Raw genomic sequence first — 21,944 nt, forward strand, 5'->3', positions numbered from 1 at the left:
CAGCTAGAGTATGTGTTTGTGTGCGTGGAGGGGGAGTTAAAGATTGGCCAGAACATATGCTTTTAAACTGCTGTGTTTATCTCAACCTTAAAATACAACATTAAACATTGTAATTATTGTGGATACCCACAAAACTGCGCAAAATTAAATGACATACTGAACTGTGAACAGTGAAGAACAGAACGCAAAAGCACTTGGAATGGAAATTGAAACAGAGGATGTAAATCTGTAGTATAAAATCCATAATATGTATACCCCAGGGGGACATGATTTTGGTTCACTAGCTTAGCATTTGATGTGTGGGACCATGGCATCAAGTTGTCTGAGAGAGGCTATTGGGGTATTGCAGGTGTAACATGTGCCTTGTGCCCACAGGATGGTGTCAGTGCTATTGGTATTCACATTTCTTTCTTTCTGTTTTTTTTTTTTTTTTTTTTTTTTTTTGAGACAGAGTCTTAGTCTGCTGCCCAGGCTGGGGTGCAGTGGCGCCTGCAACCTCCACCTCCCAGGTTCAAGCAATTCTTGGGCCTCAGCCTCCCCGGGTAGTTGGGACTACAGGCATGTGCCACCACGCCCAGCTAATTTTTTGTATTTTAGTAGAGGTGGGGTTTCATCATGTTGACCAGGCTGCTCTCAAGCTCCTGATCTCAGGCAGTCTGCCAGCCTTGGCCTCCCAAAGTGCTGGGATTATAGCCGTGAGCCACCGCATCTGGTGCACATTTCATTTTTAAACATAAGCAATACAAGGATATGTTTTTATTATAAAAACACCATATAGAATCATACAGGGTAAAACATAAAAGTCTTTCCCCAGCTTCCTTCCCCCACTTCTACTTCTGTTTTTCAGAGATAATCCATATGTGTCTTTTATGGATGGAGGATATACACCAAACTATTGGTTTATGCATCATATATAGCGTACACATCGACATATGTATTTACTCCTGTGTACAGTACTGTTTCTGTTACTGGTCAAAATATTTTTGTCATCACTGGCTTTATATTCTGGTCTATACCTTATTATCAGGTGTCTATCATATAATTTCATAGAAGGAGGTCCAGTCTTTTTTCTCTATTGCGATAAACAGAACATCACACATGATTATGAGATCAAAGAGGAGGAGCAGGCTAAAATTTCTTATAAAAAAGCATTTTCAAAACAAAAAATGGCAGCAATGGTGATAGCAAGTAAGTCAATTTCAAGTAATTCACCAAGTATTATTTTACCTTTTGAGGATTTAATTTGATTGATAATATATACATTTCTAGTTGAATGAATTAATTGCTGAGCAAAATAAGCAGTTAGGCACTCCATCAAATTGTAATTTATATACTTTTTAAAAGCACTGTATTAGCAGATACAAGCTCTATTTTATATTGATAATTATAGACCTCTTTAAAAATGTGAATCGTATTTTTGGGTTTACATTTTATGCTTAGTTGTAGAATGATTTGATTCATATTCGATGGGTAGAAAATTAATCCCACATTAGTAAGCACTTAACAGAGTGATTTAATAGGCTGGTTCTTAGACTACCATACCCAAAGCAGTGATAATGAAGGAAGTCAAGCTTTGTTTATTTCATAAATTCGGCCTGAAACTGATAGGCTTTGCACGGAATGTACTGTAGATAAGTCAGCTTTGTATCTAACTGTCAACACAAAGGGAGTGCTACATGAGGTTTAAAACGATTTGGTCGTATTTCAGTTTTTGACCTCCACAGGTGTCTGGAGCCGGAAGTTTTTCTTTTCTCACTTTACCTTTGCCTGCTGTGTGATCTTATCTGCTCCTATGACTTCAAGTGGCATCTGTATATTAATCCTTCTCAAGACTCTGTCTCCAGCCTCCTTTCTCCTGATTTCCACTTGGCTGTTGCACAGGCGTCTCTGGTGTAACGTGTAAATCTGAGTACATTATCTTCCCCCAGACCCACTTCCCTTCATGTTTTCCAGCCTCAGTGAACAGTTTCACCAGCCACCCAGCAGTCTGAGTTGCCAGGTGTCATCTCCGACTCTCATCCTTTCTTGGCCACACATCCATTTAGTCATCATGTCATGCTGATTTTACTATTTTACTACCTAAAGATCTGAATTGGTTCCCTTCTCGTCAGCTTCTTTAGTACTACCTGTTACCATGGTCTCTTTTCTGGATTAGCTGCATTGTTAACTACGATTCTTTCCAACTTCTAATTTATTTTCTACACAGGAGTTACAGTGATTATTATGCTCTAAGTCCTGGTGGTTGGTATGATAAGTAATAGGCAGTGAGCAAGGAAATAAGGTCCTGACTTTGATAAAGCTTCTGTTATGGAGTAGAGAGACAGTGACAAATGCCCATGATTATATGATTGAATGTGATTGGGGTGAGCACAAACTCACCTGTGAGTAGGTGGATACAGAAGGGTTTCCTGTAGAGGTGACATTTAACCTGAAATCTAGAATTAATGTAGCTCTTTCTGCTTTTCTTTTGATTAGTGTTAGCACGGTATATCTTTCTCCATCCATGTCCATTTCATCTATTTATATGTAAAATGGGTTTCTTGTGGATGACATATGGTTGGGTTTTGTGTCTTGATCCACTGCGACCATTCCTGTCTTTTAATTGATGCATTTAGATCATTGATGTTCAAAGTGATTATTGATATAGTTGGGTTAATATTTATCGTATCTGTTTTCTATTTGTTGCCCTTGTTATTTGTTCTGATTGTTGTCTTTCACTATTTTTTGCCTTTTGTGGTTTCAATTGAGCCTTTTGTATGATTTCTTTTCTCTTCATTGGCACATCAGATATAGATATATCTCCTTTTTTAGTGATTGCCCCAGAGTTTGCAATATACATTTACGACGAATCCAAGTTTACTCTCAAATAACACTTTACCACTTTACAGGTAGAATGAGTACCTTAGAATAACAAAATACTTTTAATTCCTGCTCCCTCTCTTTAAAAAAAATTGTTTTAGAAATGGGATCTCTCTCTGTCACCCAGGCTGGAGTGCTGTGGCCTGGACACCCCTCACTGCAGACTTGACCTCCTCAGTTCAAGTCATCCTCCTTCCTCAGCACCTCCTCAAATAGCTGAGACTACAGGCGTGCACTACCATGCCTGGCTACTTTTTGTATTTTGTGTGGGGATGGGATTTCACTATGTTGCCTAGGCTGGTCTCGAACTCCTAAGCTCAGGCAGTCCACCTGCCTCAGCCTCCCAAAGTGCTGGGATTACAGGCCTGAGCCACTGTGCCCCGCCCCTGCTCCCTCTCTTATGTCATTTATTTAGCTTATACATAAACATACATAATTAAATACATTGATGCTATTAGCAGTCTTTTGAACAAACTATTATCTGTTAGATCAATTAAGAATAAGGAAAATGAAAGTTTTTATTTTACCTTCACCTATTCCTTCTTTGATTCTAATTCTTTCTTTATGTAGATCTAAGTTTCTAACCTTTATAATTTTCCTTCTCTCTACAGAATTTCTTTTAACATTTCATGCGGGTGGGTCTACTGGCAATACATTTCCTCAACTTTTGTTCTCCTGAAAAAGTCTTTATTTTCCCTTCACTTTTGAAGGGTAATTCCACAGGGTACAGAATTCTAGATTAGTAATTTTTTTTTCTGTCAGTACTTTATTTCATTCCACTCTCTTGTACATGGTTTCTGAGAAGTTGGCTATGATTCTTTGTTCCTCTGTATGTAAGTTGTTTATTTTAGTCTGTTTTGTGCTGCTATAATAGAATAACTGACACTGAGTAATTTATAAAGAACAAAAATTTATTTTTATTGTTTCAAATTTATTTAATTTGTTTTCAACATTTATTTTAGATTCTGGGGGTACATGTGCGGGTTTTCTACAAAGATATACTGTGTGATCCTGAGGTTTCGAGTATGATTGAACCTGTCACCCAAAAAGTAAGCATAGTACTCAAAAGGTAGTTTTCAACCCTTGCACCTCCTCCTCCTTCCCCTTCCTTATATTCTCCAATGTCTGTTGTTCCCATATTTATACACTTGTGTACCCAATTTTAGCTCCCACTTGTAAGTGAGAACATACTGTATTTGATTTCCTGTTTCTGTGCTACTTTGCTTAGGATAATGGCCTCCAGCTGCATCCATTTTGTTGTAAAAGACATATATATATATATATATATATATATATATATATATATATTTTTCCGAGACAGAGTCTTGCTCTGGCACCCAGGCTGGAGTGCAGTGGCACGATCTAGGCTCACTAAAACCTCTGCCTTCCACACTCAAGTAATTCTCGTGCCTCAGCCTCCTGAGTAGCTGGGATTACAGGCACCTGCCACCATGTCTGGCTAATTTTTGTATTTTTAGTAGAGACAGGGTTTCACCATGTTGGCCAGGCTGGTCTCGAACTGCTGACCTCAGGCAATCCACCTGCCTTGGCCTCCCAAAGTGCTGGAATTACAAGCATGAGCCAATGCGCGCGGCCCAAGGACATGATTTTATTCTTTTTTATGGCTTCATAGTATTTGATGGTGTGTGTGTGTGTGTGTGTGTGTGTGTGTGTGTATATATATATATATAAAACATTTTCTTTATTCAGTCCACCAATGATGGGCACCTAGATTGATTCCCTGTCTTTGCTATTGTGAACAGCGCAGGGAGAGACATATGGGTACATGTGTCTTTTTGGTAGAATGACTTATCTTCCTTTGGGTATATACCCAGTAATGGAATTGCTGGGTCACATGGTAGTTCAAGACTTAGTTCAAGTCTCCAAACTGTCTCCACAGTGGCTGAACTAATTTACATTCCCACCATCAGTGTATAAGTGAAGAGCGGAAATTTGTTGACTCACATTTCTGGAGGCCTGGAAGTTCTATACTAAGATGGCTACATGTAGTGAGGGCCTTCTTGCTGTGACATCACATGGTGGAAGGGCCAAGAGACAAGAGGGCATCAAATACTGGAATTAATCCTGCCCATGAGGACAGAGCCTTCATGGCTGAATCACCTCTTAATGGTCCCACCTCTTAACACTGATATAATGGTAATTAAATTTCAACATGAGTTTTGGAGGGTACAGACCTTCAAACCATTGCACACACCTTTCAAGTGTTTTGAGATTTTCAGAAAATGACATATTACTGAAACCATTTCAGTATCTATGAACACCTAAAACAGACATATACTTATCTTTAGCTATAAAAATCTGGCTTCCCTCAGTATTTTAAAAAACTTTTGATTTTCTGTAGTTTGAAAATGACATGCCTAAATATAGATTTTTGGACTTTTATCCTTCTTGGTGTTCTCTGAGTTTCCTGGATCTGTGGTTTGGTGCCTGGCATTAATCTGGGAGAACTTCTCAGTCATTATTACTTCAAGTATTTCTTCTGTTCCATTCTCTCTTTATTCTTCTTCTGACATATCCTATTACACATATCTTATACCTTTATATAATCATTCCACAGTTCTTGGATATTCTGTTTTTTTTTATAAAGTCTTTTTTTCTCTTTGCTTCTTAATGTTGGTGGTTACTATATTGAGATAATTTCAGCTCAGAGATTCTTCTCTCCAGCTACGTCCAGTCTGCCAATAAGATATCAAAGGCATTCTTTATTTTTGTTGGTGTTTTTGATCTAGCAGTTCTTCTTGGTTTTTAGAATTTCTGTTTCTATGCCTGTATCCCCTGTCTGTTCTTGCATGCTGTCTCCTTTTCCACTGGAATCCTTAGCATATTAATTATAGTTTTTTAAAATTCATAGTCTGATAATTCCAACATCCTTGCCATATCTGAGTCTGGTACTAATGCTCGCTCTGTCTCTTCAAACTATGTTTTTTTGCCTTTTAGTATGTGACATAGTTTGGTTGTGTCCCCACCCAGATCTCCTCTTGAATTGTAGTTCCCATAATCCCCATGTGTCGCGGTGGGGACCAGGACCAGGTGGAGATAATTGAATCGTGGGGGCAGTATCCCCCATCCTGTTCTCTTGATAGTGAGTTAGTTCTCACAAGATCGGATGGTTTTATAAGGGGCTTCCTGCTTCGCTGGGCACTTCTCCTTCCTGCTGCCATATGAAGAAGGATGTGTTTGCTTCCCCTTCCACTACGATTATAAGTTTCCTCCACAGCCCTGTGGAACTGTGAGTCAATTAAATGTCTTTTCTTTATAAATTACCCAGTATTGAGTATTTTTTCATAGCAGCATAAGAATGTACTAATACAGTATGTCTTATAATTTTTTCTTGATAGCTAGACGTGATGTAAAAGGAACCACTGTAAATAGGCCTTTAGTAGTGTGATGGCAAGATGTAAGAGGAGAGGAACTGTTCTATAGTTCTTTTTTAGTTTGTTTGTTTTTTTTGAGACAGAGTCTCACTCTGTCGCCCAGACTGGAGTGCAGTAGAACGTCTCGGCTCACTGCAAGCTCCGCCTCCCGGATTCACGCCATTCTCCTGCCTCAGCCTCCCGAGGAGCTGGGACTACAGGTGCCCGCCACCACGCCCGGCTAATTTTTTGTATTTTTAGTAGAGATGGGGTCTTACCGTGTTAGCCAGGATGGTCTCGATCTCCTGACCTCTTGATCCACCCACCTTGGCCTCCCACAGTGCTGGGATTACAGGCGTGAGCCACTGTGCCCGGCCAGTTCTATAGTTCTATGATTAGGTCTTGGGTTTTTGGTGAGCCTTTGTCCCTGGACTGTGGCATTCATAGGTGTTTCTCAGTTTAGGATTGGCTAGTTTGAGTAATATCAGGGGATCCTGGGGTTTAAGGGTGGTCTCTGTTTGCCTGGTACCTGGCCCTGGGATGATTAAGGCAGAAGAATATTGCCTCTTAGGGTGTTAGGGCCAGACAGAGGATGTATGGCTGTGGATCATTTAGTTTGCCTATCAAAGGCATGCTCAGGATTGAGCTTTTTGCTATTTCTTAGAATTGGCTGTCCCTGGGAGGAGCAGGAGCAGTCTTCTCCTTAGTCAGAAAGGTTTTTAAAATGTCAACACATCATAATACAAGTTGAGCATCCCAAATCAAAAAATCTGCAGTGCTCCAAAATCCAAAACATTTTAAGCACCAGCGTGATACCCAAAGGAAATGCTCATTGGAGTATTTTGGATTTTGGATTTTTAGGTTTGGGATGGTTCAGCCAGTAAGTATAACGCAAACATTTCAAAATCCAAAGAAATCCAAAACCTGAAGCACTTCTGGTCCCAAGTATTTCAAATAAGGGATACTCAACCTGTATTCAGAAATAAAAATATAAAAACTATAGCCCTACACATATATGGCCAGTTGATTTTCAACAAAGGTGCCAACATAATTCAATAATGCAAGGATGATCTTTTCAAAAAATTGTGCTAATATGCACATGGAAAATAAATGATAAAAGTAAAAATAATTATTCACTAGATTTAATAAGATTTAGGTTCAATAAGCTTAAACTTGAAGGCTAAAACTATAAAACCAAGAAAACATAGGAGAAACTCTTTGGATATTGGGTACATAAAATTTCCTATGTAGAACACAGAAAGCACTAAGCCTCCAAGAAAAATTGATAAATTGATTTTCATCAAAATTAAACCCTTCAGCTCCTTGGAAAGACAAACTACAGACATGGAGAAAATATTTGAGACCTCTCTTTCCCCCTGTTTCCCTCCTTTTCTCTTTCTCTCCCTCCTTCTCTCTCTCTCACCCCAACCAAGAAGTTGTTTCCAGAATTTATAAAGAATACTTATAATTCAGTAGTAAGAAAACCCAGTAAAACAGGTAAAAGATTTGAATAGATACTTTAAGAAGATATACATTAAAAGATAATCATTGTCACTGGTCACCAGATAAATGAAAATTAAAACCATAATGAGATATTACTACACACCCACTAGAAAGACTAAAATTAAAAGGACTGACCTTGTCAAGCGCTGGCAAGGTGATGGAGCAACTGGAACTCTTGTTCACTGGTGGTGAGAATGTAAAGCATTATCATTGTTTTGGGAAAGTTTAGTAGTTTGTAATAATGTTAAAGGTGTACTTACTGTATGACCCAGCAGTTCTACTCCTAGTTATTTACCTAAGAGTTATGAAAACTTACATCTACAAAAACAACTTGTACATAAATGTTCAATGTTCCAAACCTGGAAACAAGTGAAATATTCATCCACAGGTAAATGAATAAAGAGATGCATACTGTACTATTACTTGTCCATTAAGAGGAACAAACTACTGATGCATGCCGCAATGTTAGTGAATCTCAAAACACTGTACTGAGGGAATGAAGCCAGATGAAAAGAAGTAATACTGTTCTAGGCTAGACAAAACTAATCTTATAATTATAGAGACAAAACCACTGAGTTGCCTGGGATGGAGGACTTGAATGTAAGGGGCACAAGGGAACTTTTGGGGAGTACTAACATCTGTAGCTTAATTTTGGTGTTGGTTATATGGAGATATATGTGTCATAACTTATCAAAGCTGGGTGTGGTGGCATGTGCATGTAATCCCAGCACTTTGGGAGGCTAAGGTGGGAGGATTGTTTGAACTCGTGAGTTAGAGACCAGCCTGGACAATATAGCAAGACCCCATCTCAAAAAAACAAAAATTTATCAAACTATACTGTTAAAATGGATACATTTTATTATACATAACCGTGGTTTTTGCCATTAAAAGTAATTACTTTTGCACCAACCTAAATATAATTTAATAATGTAAATTATATTTCAAGTAAGTAGTTTGAAACATATTGGTCACCACAGAGCCATTAAGTGTGCATAGATTTTATTTCTTTTTCTGTAATACAGTGATCACAATTTTTAAGCCACTCAAAGAATTAGACTATTGTTTGAAGAAGCCGTTCTAGAAGGGTAAGAGTCAGGGCAGGAAGACCAAATAGGAGGCTATAGCAATAATCTGGATCAGAGATAATCTTAGCATCAAATTCAACAAGATTCTGTACATTAACCTTCCATTGCTTACTCAATCAAGCCAAAAGTAGAGAAGGGGTGTTTTGAGACTCTTTGGCATACAGACTTGTGGTTAATTTTCTCTTTCTCATCTATTTTTCAATTCCATTCTACCAATGTATAGTCTTTGATTCTAGATCCTTTCTGGAATTCTGCTTGGCAGGCTGACCTTCCCTCTCAGATGGGACTGTCCCTACATGTGGCCTCTGTGACCCTGCTTCTGCAGCCTGTCCTCTTACCACCAGTTTTTCACTCTCAAATGGGGCTAACCACATCCTTCCCTGCCACTCATCCATTGATGGCTGTTCCAGTTCACTTTGGGAGTAAAAAATTTGATAATTACTTGTTTTGAGGAAATAAAATACATGTGCCCCACCTACCGTATTCAGCTAGAAGCTGGTGTTGATATTTTGATTAATCTAGGATAGATGCTTTTTCCAAATAAGATTGGAAGTCTGTGGAAGTGCATGATTTATTTTGCTCTCCAGCCAAACTATCAATTAAGTCATTTCGTCTTCATATGATCTCTCATTAGATCAAGCATTGGCTAATTTCTGTAAAGAACTATATAGTAAATATTTTAGGCTTTGTGGCCATATGATTTTTGTCGTATGTGTTCAACTCTGATGTAGCATGAAATGAATGAATGTAACTAATAGGTGTGGCTCTATCCCTGTAATGTACAATTTTACTAAAAATGTAGCACAAATTAGAATGTACATGAATTTGAATTTTACATAAATGTAAAAATGTAGAATGAATTTTACCTATGAGCCATATATTTTTGGAACCCTGCAGTAGATGATGATTGACTTACTTTGGGGGCACTGTTGTTATTATTGTCTCATATTATAGGTTCCTCACTTAACAGGAGACCGTAATTCCCATTTGCCCAAGAAATGGTCATTTATTCACGTTCTTTTTTTCCTCTTGTCAACCTTATGCCCTAAGACCATTTTCATGCCACATTCCTTCTTTATATTTAGCTCTATTCATCTAATTTGATTAAGACTAGTGAGAAGATGCTCTTGCTCTACATTTGATACAGCATTCAGTAAGCTTTTAAAGTGAGAAGTCTCATATCTATCACTAATCTCTAGTGTGCTCTAAAGAGATTTTTTTGCAAGATCTTAATCAATACCTGTCAGTCAACTGTAGCTGTTAGACAACCTGCTTAGCCTTCCAGTTTTCTTTTCCCAGATTCCAGCTTTTCAGATCTGCCTGCATCTGACAATCTGTAATTCAATATTGGACTGCATTTCAAGGATAAAGGAGGAGGCATTATTTATTTGCTATCAAGCAAACTGGATGTGAATGGAAAACTGTCGAGTATCTTTTATTTCCTGCAAGTTGCGTGGCAGCTCAACTATCCTAAGTTTTGCCCATAGGAAACCTCTGTAGATGATTGTTTGTGAGTGGAGTAAGTCCTGAATATGTAGGAAAAAAATCACTGTGATATTTCACATAGAAGATGTTTAGTTAATGTTATATGAAACTGTTGAATAAGTGGGCTCAAAAAATTCATTTTCTTTTCTATATTTTTAAAGACAGCTTCTTCATCCTTAATGACCAAATAGCTGAGGAAAATACTGTTGCAAATTTTCAATGATTGTAAGCCTAACCCAAGCAGGTTTCAAACCTATTTTGACATAATTCAGATATTTGTTAGGAATGGATGTTACAGACTCATAGAATTTTATCATTGGAAGACTGCCTTACAGATCTTTGAATCTAATCTTCTTATGGAATAAATACCTAGTGAGCTGATGTCATGAATTGGATGTATTTTACCCAATCCAAGGTTCAATACAGGATGACCCTTCTTACACTCTATCCCAAACAATAATGAGCTACCCTAAAATGGATATCCACTCCAACCAAAACTTGGTGTTTAACAGCATTTAAATGGGTTCTTGAGTGAGCAATAGGGACTTTGTATGTAAAGAGGAGAGGGAAATATGATAATAGTGCAAATGTTATTTTGCATAAGAAAGAAATAAATTGATTTTCTCTTATTAGTATAACATCTCATCAATACACTCCTTTCATAATCATGTAATCAAGACCATCTCTTATTGGTCAAAGAAAGAATTGTGAGAGTCTACTTTCATTTCTTCTTTTTGTATGGCCTTAATTTCAAATAATGATAATATATAGTAAATTTTACCCCCTTAATGGTACTGGTTTTAGAATAAATCATAAAATATGTATTGAACACCTGTTTCATGCAAGGTGTACTTAATGGGTACTATACTCATTTAAGAAAAACAGACATGAATATAGCTAAACTAATAAAAGAATTTACTGAGTGAATCTCTGAATTAAAAAAGATTGCATCAGCATTACAGAACAGTTCACTGAAGCATTTTTTAACATTTAAAAATTAACACATTTAAATCATGCTTTGAGTTGCAACTAGATTTCCAAAATAAACATTAAAAAGTTAAGAAGCACCAGTGCCTATTAAACAGTAATTTTGCTGTCCCTTTCGTATAAAAGTACTTCTCCCTGATTCTCAGTTACTACACATAAAATTATATTTGTTTTTATTCATAAACTCCATGCTCTTTGTAGAAAATTTAAATAGTAATGGAAAGCTATAAAGAGAAAGACAAAAATAGCAATTTCTTTTAGGAAAAGCTGGAAAAATTAACTTTCAGTATTTTAATCATCTTCTATTGTGAGCATTCTTTTTTTTTTTCCCCCTGAGACCTGGGGTCTCACTCTGTCACACAGACTGGAATGCAGTGGTGTGACCATGGCTCACTGTAGTCTCGACCTCCCATCTTAGCCTCCAGCATAGCTGGGAGTGATCCTCTCCTCTTAGCCTCCGGTGTAGCTGGGAATACAGGTGCATGCCATCATGTCTGGCTAACTAAAAAAAAATTTTTTTTATAGAGATGGGATTTCCCTATGTTGCTTAGGGTGGAACATTCTTAAATTTATTTCTTTATACTATTTAAATTTTTTAAAATAAATTACTTTATGAATAATATTTCTGTGTCAACCATATGCACATTACAGTTTTGATATTCATTACCAAATACCCATCAGAAAGATCAGAGCAACCTACAACTCTACTAACAAGGCTGGAAAATGCCTATTTCCCCAAATCCTAGATGCTTCTAAATACTGCCAGTTTTATTCATTTTTTGCCAAATTAATGGGACACCATGTTATCTAGTTTCTGTTATCATGTCTTTGAGCACTGGTGTGGTTTGTATTACTTGTCTATTGGTTTTTCTTTTTTAGTCATGAATTTCCTATTCATTTCCTTTACCTTTATTTATATTTTTTGAAATATTCAAAAGTTATTTGTAAGACCTTTTTGTATATTGGAGACATTTAACACTGTGTCTATATATATTTTTTAGACTTTTTCATGGTTTATTACCTTTAAACCTTGTTTCTGGTTTTCTTCCCCCGATGTACAAAAATTCTTTATTGTTATGTAATTTAATATATATTTATTTTCCTTTATGGTTTTTACATTTTATGTTCTGTTTAAAACACTTTTTCCACCTTAATATTATACAATATTTATTTCTATAGAACAATAGTTCAATGGTAATTATAGAATTGTATTTTGTTTCATCTATTTAGTATATATAACGACCTCCTTTGTAATTTAGTTTAATTCAGTGGTTTTTCAACTTTAGCTACTCATGGAATGCCCTTGTCTTGATCTGTTTTTGTGCTGCTATTAATGGAGTGCTGCAGACTGGGTAATTCATGAACAATAGTTTATTTGGCTGGTGTTTCTGGAGGCCGGGAAGTCCAAGGTTGAGGGATTACATCTGTAAGGGCCTTCTTGCTGCATCCTAACATGGCAGAAGGCGTCACATGACGGGAGCATGCTCCTGAGAGGGAACAAGAGAGGGCTGGACTCTCTTTTATAGCAAACCCACTGTTGCAATAGTGACATTAATCCGTTCATGAGCGCTGTGCTACTGAAAGATCCCACCTCTCAACATGTTGCACTGGGGATTACGTTTCCAGCACATGAACTTTGAGGTACACATTGAAACCATAGCAGCCCTGCAGCGGGACGCTTGATTCTGTCTCATGGGTAGTGTCAGAATCCCTAGGGTGGGTGTTAGGCTATGTGTTTAAAAATATATTCTTGTGTATGTGTGTGGCATGTGTAACTGTGTAGCATTTTTTTAGATCTGGGCTTCTCAGCTCTTTTCAGACCCAACTCCCCATTTTTGTGAGAACTATTTTTATTGCCCTCTCTACTATCTTCAAATGAAATTATACAGGTAGTGCAATATACCTAGTTACATATTTTCAAAACATTAATATAATGCCATAATTGGAATATAAGGAAAAAGAAAATTAAAACCTATGATAAAATAATATGTATTTCAGTATGTAAATGCTGAGGTATTAGACTGGAAGACATCATTAGTCACATATTTGCACCTATGCATAGAGTCACTGTGAGAAGGGAAGTAGAGATGCAGGTCAGAAGCCGTGTTGTATTGGTAACTCAAGTACTCTAAGTGGTGTTGCCTTCAGTGATATGGCTTTAATTGAGTAATTTAGGTAAAATTCTTAAAATACAGTCTTCCTTTGATTTACCTAGAAAATTCAGTGCTGTTAGGATTATGTAAAAACGAGCTCTTTGTTTTTAAATGTAAAAGGAGATTTAGTTCTAGGCTCAGACAATTATAAACAAGTTTTCCACCGTCATGGAATTTGGTTGGACACTTGAAAGTTGCATTGGATTTGGATAATTCTTCATTGTGGAGAACTGTCCGACACAGAATGTCTGGCTCCTTTGGTTCCTGCTCATTAAGTGCCTGTAATTTTCCATAAACCTTGTGACAAATAAAAATACCCCCATAAATTTCTCAAACAACCCTCAAATAGGCATCACTCCCATTTAGAACTACTGGTGTGGTTAATGAGTTTATGTCGTGAACTGTTATAAATACTATAAAATACATTATGAAACTGTATAGATTCTGAAGTTGTTTTTTGAGTCATGCATGCACTGAAAGAATTGTGTTATAGATGTCATTTCCTTTTTTTCCAGCATGAAACTCTTGTCTCCTTTTGTTTTTGCTTCTTAATGTAGTATTTTAATTTCCTTTGTCTCTCAAGCCAATTCATGCTTATTGTACATCATTGTTAATTTTCAGCTATGACAAAAGAAAATACTACAGCCAATGTTATGAGCAAAATCTTAATTATATCCTGTATTGGAAGTAATGTAAGAAAATAGGAAAAAATGTAAATCAGGAAGGTTGTCTTTTGAGAAATTGGCAAATACATATGACAAATGTGTCATCGAGGTCTTGACCAAGGTTAATTTTGTTGAGTGAAGATAATGCCTTTTGTTTTTGTGTGATTGTCACGTTTTGCTTCAAAGTCAAAGGAGCTGTGTAAAAAGATTTCTTTGTAAGCCTTTTCTGTGGTATGCTTGTATTCGTAACCCTTATGGTAAGATGTGATAGGTGAAGCTGAATGATAAATTTTAACAGTTAATGTTTTAAAAAGAAAAGGAATGGGCTGATATGTGGTACCATATTACAGACCAATTTTAAGTGGTATGATTGCTTTCTCTATTTATGCCTAAATGATCTGATTTGGCTTTTCATGGAAATAATGAACATATTTTTGCTGAAGCAAATGAGAAAATAAGTATGTTTTCAGGCAATGATCTAGGAATAAGTTTAAGAAACATTTTGTCTAGTTTCTAGTTATTGTTGAGAAATAAGAGCTCTATATCAATTATGTTAAGGACCTAAAGTTGTTTTAACAGGAATTTTCCAAAATTTGGATGTTTAATTCCAAATGCTGTCATCTAACTGATCGGTTGTTCATTATCTGGTGTACGTTTTGTACTTATCTCACCCTGGTAAGCTATCAGGAGGCTGAGCTGCTCAAATATTTAGGTTTTAACAGAGGGGTTATGGATGATCTCTTGTAATTAAAATGAGCATTGATTAAAATCTGCTCTTAAGGTCTTTTGCCTCAAATTATCTCTGCCTTGTTTTGCTGAGTGTGAGCCCTGTTCAGCTGGACACTGAGGCATTTGAACAGAGCCTAAGGTACTTTCTGATAGACCCACTGGCACTATGTTATCCGTTCCTGCCTACACGCTCTGTCCATGAGAACATCTGACAGGTTTCTCAACTTCTATAATCGAAGGCAAACTAACGCCAAAGTTATGGTTCTCCCTTCTATCAGTAAAAAACCAAAAAAGTTAACACTCTTGTTTCTTGTGAGTGCAAATGAATGTAAATTTGTTAGCTTAACCCACTCACATACAAAGACCAGGTGAAAAAAAAATATAGATATATCTGAGTTAGTGAATACCAACCTAACTCTCTAAAGGGTGACAATAACAAGCATGGGAAACTGTGTTAAATAATTTATACACATTTCTTTAGTGCATAGACTTTTAGAACTTTTAGGATGCTAAGTATATTTTGAATCTCTAAGTAGGGTCTACATGATATTGTGTTTTTAAAACTTACTTGACAATTGTACCATGTATATTTTAGGCCTCTTACACACATTGGTAATTGCTAATTGCTAGTCAAGGACTAGCACCCTGAGCAACAGAAGCTTGTTCTTTCACTGAGTTGTATTTTAATATTATGCTTTTCAGTGAGTACTGATATTAGAAGTCATATGAAAGGCCATTATAGTTGTGAACTGTTGTTAAGGACATTGTTCAGTGTGTTGATTAGCATTCTTGGAATAAATCCCTCCTGTGATTTAATACTTGGTGAAACTGTATGTTTTTACTTTCTGTCAGTTGAGGATTATATAAGCCATTATGCCTTCTTTTTTGCCTTGCTTGTAAGGCATCTCAAATAAATGTGATGTACAAATACTCAAATGTAATGCAGAAATTATTCAGCTCTCATGTTTAGCATGCTAAGAATTTTTACTCTCTCTTTTTGTATTTGGGCAGTTTGATAGTTAGATATCAGCTTTTGAGCCTTTCTCTGTAATAGAGGGATAATACCTACCATTTGGATTATTATGAAAATCAAGTGAAACGTGCTTCGTTATTTGCTTAGCCTTGTGTCTAGTACCTTGTAGAATGCTAAGTAAATGCTAGCGTGCTTTCCTTTTTCCCCCTTCCATAATTTTAATATGTTCTGTTTCTGGTTTTGCAGTCTTATTTCATACACATCTTTACTTTGAATCAGCTCAGTCTTGTTTAGAAGTGAGTGAAGTGTAAATGCTAAAACAAAAATTATGAACAGCACATTGATTTTGTAGACCCAGAAATTGAGGAGCAGATTTATAATTTTTGAAATAAGAATGAGTAAGTGGTATCAGGCATTTCAGTAATGGAAATTCCAATTTTCAGAATATAACATGAGAGACATTTGATTGAGGCTTCTTCTACTCACCAGGGCTAAATATTAGATGATCTGGATTTTATTTCCATATGAAAGTGATTCCGTGTGAAAGGAGCTGTCGCCTTTCTGATCCAAGGCTCAAGGATAGTGTCCTTCCCTTTAGTCCATTCATCCGTAGATTGGCAACTGACTCAATGGTCTCTTTAGCCACATCAACACATGGCTAGGATCATGGCTTAGATGACCATATAATTTGTCATCAAAACCAGAACTTTTCAGAGTGAAAAGGGGCACTATTAATATTTAAGCCAGGACATAGATACAAACCTAGACACATCCAGGACAAACTGGACATTTAATGATTTTAGCTAATAGCTCTTTTTATGCTGCTTTTAAAACAAAGAGATTTTATATTTGGGGGTATGTTAGCCCTCCTGATATTTCTGTAGCAGCACAGAAATTCAGAAGGCTGTCATCCCTATTTTGAGTCTTCTGAACCACGTTTTATTTTCTAATTTGGAGTGACATTTTCCTTTTGTATTCAAAATGACTATTGTTGAATCCTGTTTAATCAGTTCCAAGACCATCTTATACATTATTAAGTAAGCTGTAACGGCTCTTTCTTTGGACTCCACTAGCCAGGTAATAACCAGCGGACAAATGAAAGCACAGAGGTGAAGCTGAGGCTTTTAATGTCCTTGCATAGTAATTGCATATTTGGCAAAGACTCATCCTGGATTATTTTCAGATTTAGAATATTGCTTTTATTTTCTATTGTGCAGTTACATTTGGACTATTAAAATTTAATGTTTATGACTCTGGATGTTCAAAACCAGCATAAATGAAAGTTAAATTTTAGCTCACCTATGTTCTCCCCACTCTTGTTTTAATAGAAAAAAGCTTGGCCAGACCACAAGCGGGAATGCAAATGCCTTAAAAGCTGCAAGCCCAGATATCCTCCAGACTCCGTTCGACTTCTTGGCAGAGTTGTCTTCAAACTTGTGAGTATAAAACTCATGAAATATAGCTGGGTTTTGGTTAAATAAACATATGCAGTTGCATTTTCCGGTATACCTCAGAGATGTTGCAGGTTCAGTTTCAGACTACCACAATAAAGCAAATATTGCAATAAAATGAGTCTCACAAATTTTTTGGCTTCCCAGTAAATATAAAAGTTATGTTTACATTATACCGTAGTCTATTAAGTGTGCAGTAGCATTATGCCAACAAAACAATGTACATACCTTAGTTAAAAAATATATTTCTAAAAGTGCTAAGGATCATTAGAGCCTTCAGTGCATCATCATCTTTTCGCTGGTGGATGTTGATGGCTGCTGACTAATCAAGTGGTGGTTGCTGAACTTTGGGGTGGCTGTGGCAATTTCTTAAAATAAGACAACAGCCGAATTTGCCGCATTGATTGCCTCTTCCTTTCGCAGATGATTTCACTGTAACATGTGATGCCTCACAGCTTCTTCACCGGGAGTAGGTTCCATCTCAAGAAACCACCTGCTTTGTTCATTCATAAGAAGCAACTCCTCATCTTTTCAAGTTTTATCATGAGATTGCAGAAAATCAGTTAATTTTTAATCAGTTAATTTATAATTCTTCAGGCTCTACTTCTCTCTGTTTTAAAAAAAGTTTTGCTTTTATTTTAGATTCAGGGGGTACATGTGCAGATTTGTTACACGGGTATATTGCATGATGCTGAGGTTTGGGGTATGATGGATCCCATCGCCGAGGTAGTGAGCATGGTACCCAGTAGCTAGCTTTTCATCTCTTGCCCACTCCCTGCTTCTTACCTCCCCCTCGTATTCCCCAGTGTCTGCTATTCCCATCTTTGTGTCCATGTCCACCCAATATGTAGCTCTCAGTTGTGAGTAAAAACCTGTGGTATTTGGTTTTCTGTTTCTATGTTAATTCACTTAGGATAATGCCCTCCAACTGCATTCATGTTGCTCCAAAAGACATGATTTCACTCTTTTTAATGGTTGCATGATATTTCATAGTGTTTATGTATCACATTTTCTTTATCCATTGTACTGTTAATGGGCACCTAGATTGATTCCATGCCTTTGCTGTTGTGAATAGCACTGTGATGAATGTATGAGTACATGTATCTTTTTGGTAGAGTGATTTATTTTCCTTTGGATATATACCCAATAGTGGGATTGCTGGGTTGAATGGTAACTCTTTGAGAAATCTCCAAACTGCTTTCCACAGTGGCTGAACTAGATTACATTCCCACTAACAGTAGATAAGTGTTCCCTTTTCTCTGCAGCCTCACCAGCATGTGTTTTTTTTTATTTAATAATAGCCACTCTGACTGGTATGAGATGGTGTCTCATTGTGGTTTTGATTTGCATTTCTCTGATGATTAGTAACGTAGAGCATTTTTCCTATGTTTTTTGGCCACCTGTATGTTGTCTTTTGAGAAGTGTCTGTTCTTGTCCTTTGTCCACTTTTTATTTTCACTTTTTGAGACAGGGTCTCACTCTGTTGCCCCAGGCTGGAGTGCAGTAGCATGATCATGGCTCACTGCAGCCTCAACCTCTGGGGCTCAAGCAGTCCTCCTACCTCAGCTTCCCGAGTAGCTGGGACCACAGGTGCATGCCACCACGCCCCGCTAGTTTTTGTGTTTTTTCCTTTTTTTTTTTTTGAAAGACGAAGTTTCATCATGTTTCCCAGTCTGGTCTCAAACTCCTGGGCTCAAGAAATTCTCCCACCTAGGCCTCCCCAAGTGCTGGGATTATATAGGTGCGAGCCACTGTGGTGGCCCTTTGTCCACTTTTTAATGAGGTTGTTTGTTTTTTACTTGTGAATTGCTTAAGTTCCTTATAGATTCTGGATATTAGACCTTTGTTGGCTGCATAGTTTGTGAATATTTTCTTCGATTCTGTAAGTTGTCTATTTACTCCATTGCAGGTTTCTTTTGCTGTGCAGATGCTCTTTATTTTAATTAGGTCCCACTTGTCAATTTTGTTTTTGTTGCAGTTGCTTTTGAGGACTCATCATAAATTCTTTGCCAAGACTGATGTGTAGAAGGGTATTTCCTAGGTTTTCATCTTGATTCCAGCTCCTTCGTTCTTGCTATCACATCTACACTTACTTCCTGTACTGAAGTCTTGACCCTTCAGTGTTATCCATGAAGGTTGGAACCAAGTTCTTCTGAATCTTCTGAACTCCGGTTCATGTTGCCGTTTTGACCTCCCACTGGTAAAGCATAGGCAAAGTTGATTTACCACAAATAGTAAGGGCCCTGGCATTTTAGGAATGGTAAATGAACACTGGCTTCAACCTAAAGTCACCAGCTGCATTAGTCCCTAAAAAAAAGTCCACTTGTTCTTTGAAGCTAGGCATTGAATTCTCTCTAGCTATGAAAGTCCTAAGTGACATCTTCCAATATAAGGCTGTTTCATCTACATTAAAAATCTGTTGTTTAGTGTAGCCAAATTCAATTATTTTAGTTAGCTCTCCTGGATCATTTGCTGTAGCTTCTATATCAGCACTTGCTGCTTCACCTTGCACTTTTTTAGATTTATGTATGTATGTATGTTTTGAGATGGAGTCTTGCTTTGTCACCCAGGCTGGGGTGCAGTGGCGTGAGCTTGGCTCACTGCAACCTCCGCCTCTTAGGCTCAAGCGATTGTCCTGCCTCAGCCTCCTGAGTAGCTGGGACTACAGGCGCCCACCACCATGGCCAGCTAAATTTTTTGTACTTTTAGTAGAGACAGGGTTTCACCATGTTGGCCAGGCTGGTCTCGAGCTCCTGACCTCAGGTGATCTGCCCACCTTGGCCTTCCAAAGTGCTGAGATTATGGGCGTAAGCCACCGCACCTGGCCACCTCGTGCTTTTATGTTATGGAGATGGCTTCTTTCCTTAAACCTTATGAACCAACCTCTGTTAACTTCCAGCTTTTCTTCTGCAATTTTCTTCCCTCTCTCAGCCTTCATAGAATTGAAGCAAGTTAGGGCTTTCCTCTGGATTAGGCTTTGGCTCAAGGGAATATTGTGGCTGTTTTGATCTTCTATATCCAGGCCACTCAGACTTTCTCTAGATTAGCAATAAGACTGTTGTGCTTTCTTATCACTCATGTGTTCATGGGAGTAGCTCTTTTCATTTTCTTTCAGAACTCTCCCTTGTGTTGACAACTTGGCTGTTTGGTGTAAGAGGCCTGACTTATGGTCTATATCAGCTTTCAATATTTCTTTCTCACTAAGCTTACTCATTTCTAGCTTTTGATTTAAAATGAGAGATGTGTGACTCGTCCTTTCACTTGTAGGTCATTGTAAAGTTATTAATTGGCCTAATTTCAATATTGTTGTGTCGGAGAATACAGAGGCCCGAGGAGAGGGAAGAGATAGGGGAATAGCCAGGCAGTGGGAATAGCCGGTCGGCGGAGCAGTGAGAACACGCACAACATTTATTGATTAAGTTTGTGGTCTTATATGTGGATGGTTTGTGGTACCCCAAAACAATTACAGTAGTAACATTAAAGATCTCTGATCACAGGCCACAGTAACAGATATAATAATAACCAAAAGTTTGAAATATTGTGAGAATTCCAAAATGTCACACCTAGACACAAAGTGAGCACGTGTTGTTAGAAAAATGGCATGGATAGACTTGTTCAATGATGTAAATCTTCAGTGCAATGTCTGCAAAGCACTATAAAGTGAAGTGTGATAAAATGAGGTATGCCTGTGTTATTCCTATTTAAGGCTGAAATTAACCCCATGTTAATGTAGAAGGTAGATTATTCCAGGGAGTGTCTTAGACAAAAAAATTTGTTCTTTTCCTATTAATCATGGAATCTGTAGCAGTGAAGAGATACACAGCCTCTCTTTGAAGGCCCTGCTATCTTCTTGTGGGAATAAAGATGGAGGAGGTTCTGTCTTTGAGGTATGAGATGGTAATAATCTCTGTTACATTGCCTATATAACTTGGGTATTGTAAACTAATGCACAGGGAAAGCATGTCATTTTCTACTTTCCTCTTCAAGGAAGATACACATACATAATTAGTTTTGACTGGAAGAGTACTTATCTTATTTCCTAGAATTCATTGAAGTGATTTCTTCGGCCCTTTTTCGTAAGTGGCAAAACAGTAAACTCTGTGAAATCTTGCTGTGGTGAAGCCTTTTAGATTTTTTTACCCATCTTTAATGTGAATATCTTTCTCAAATTATTGTAGGCTCCCGATTTGTCCTTCTCCTTTTTTTCTTTTTTGAGACAGGGACTTGCTCTGTTACCCAGGCTGGAGTATAGTAGCACAATCATAGCCCATTGCAAGCTTGAACTGCTGGGCTCAAATGATTCTCCCTCCTCAGCCTGCTGAGTAGCTGGGACTACAGGTGCATGCCACCATGCCTGGCTAATTTTTGTATGTTTTTTAGGCATAGGGTTTCGCCATGTTGCCCAGGCTGGCCTTGAACTCCTGGGCTAAAGCAATCTGCCTCGGCCTCCCAAAGTACCGGGGATTATAGGTGTGAGCTACCATGCCCCACCTTTTCCTATTGTTTACTGACTCTTTCGGCCAGTACACGATTTTATAGAGGGTTTTATGAATATAAAAATATGGGAACTTTTTGTACAAGAGTTTTGCATTTGGAGATTAAACTGTTGAGTGAAGATACAAGTTAGATTTTTATTTTAAAGTTGTTGATTAATTCAGTCTAATGAGAGTGATGAATAGA

At 37.4% G+C, this 21,944-nt stretch overlaps 1 protein-coding gene across 8 annotated transcripts in view; it reads left to right on the plus strand.

Annotated features, from left to right (window-relative positions):
* Positions 1 to 21,944, plus strand: part of SMYD3 (SET and MYND domain containing 3) — a 757,166-nt gene that overhangs the window by 149,345 nt on the left and 585,877 nt on the right. For 7 of the 8 annotated variants that reach the window (XM_514316.9, XM_054661013.2, XM_063809354.1 and 4 more), the window contains one exon: positions 17,142 to 17,249. In XM_514316.9, the coding sequence (XP_514316.4) occupies positions 17,142 to 17,249 (108 nt within the window). Of the gene's footprint in view, positions 1 to 17,141; positions 17,250 to 18,912; positions 21,152 to 21,944 lie in introns of those variants that run through there. The other variant, XM_063809356.1, reaches the window with a different exon arrangement.

The sequence above is a fragment of the Pan troglodytes genome, chromosome 1, assembly GCF_028858775.2.
Source record: "Pan troglodytes isolate AG18354 chromosome 1, NHGRI_mPanTro3-v2.0_pri, whole genome shotgun sequence".
Classification (NCBI taxonomy): Eukaryota; Metazoa; Chordata; class Mammalia; order Primates; family Hominidae; genus Pan; species Pan troglodytes.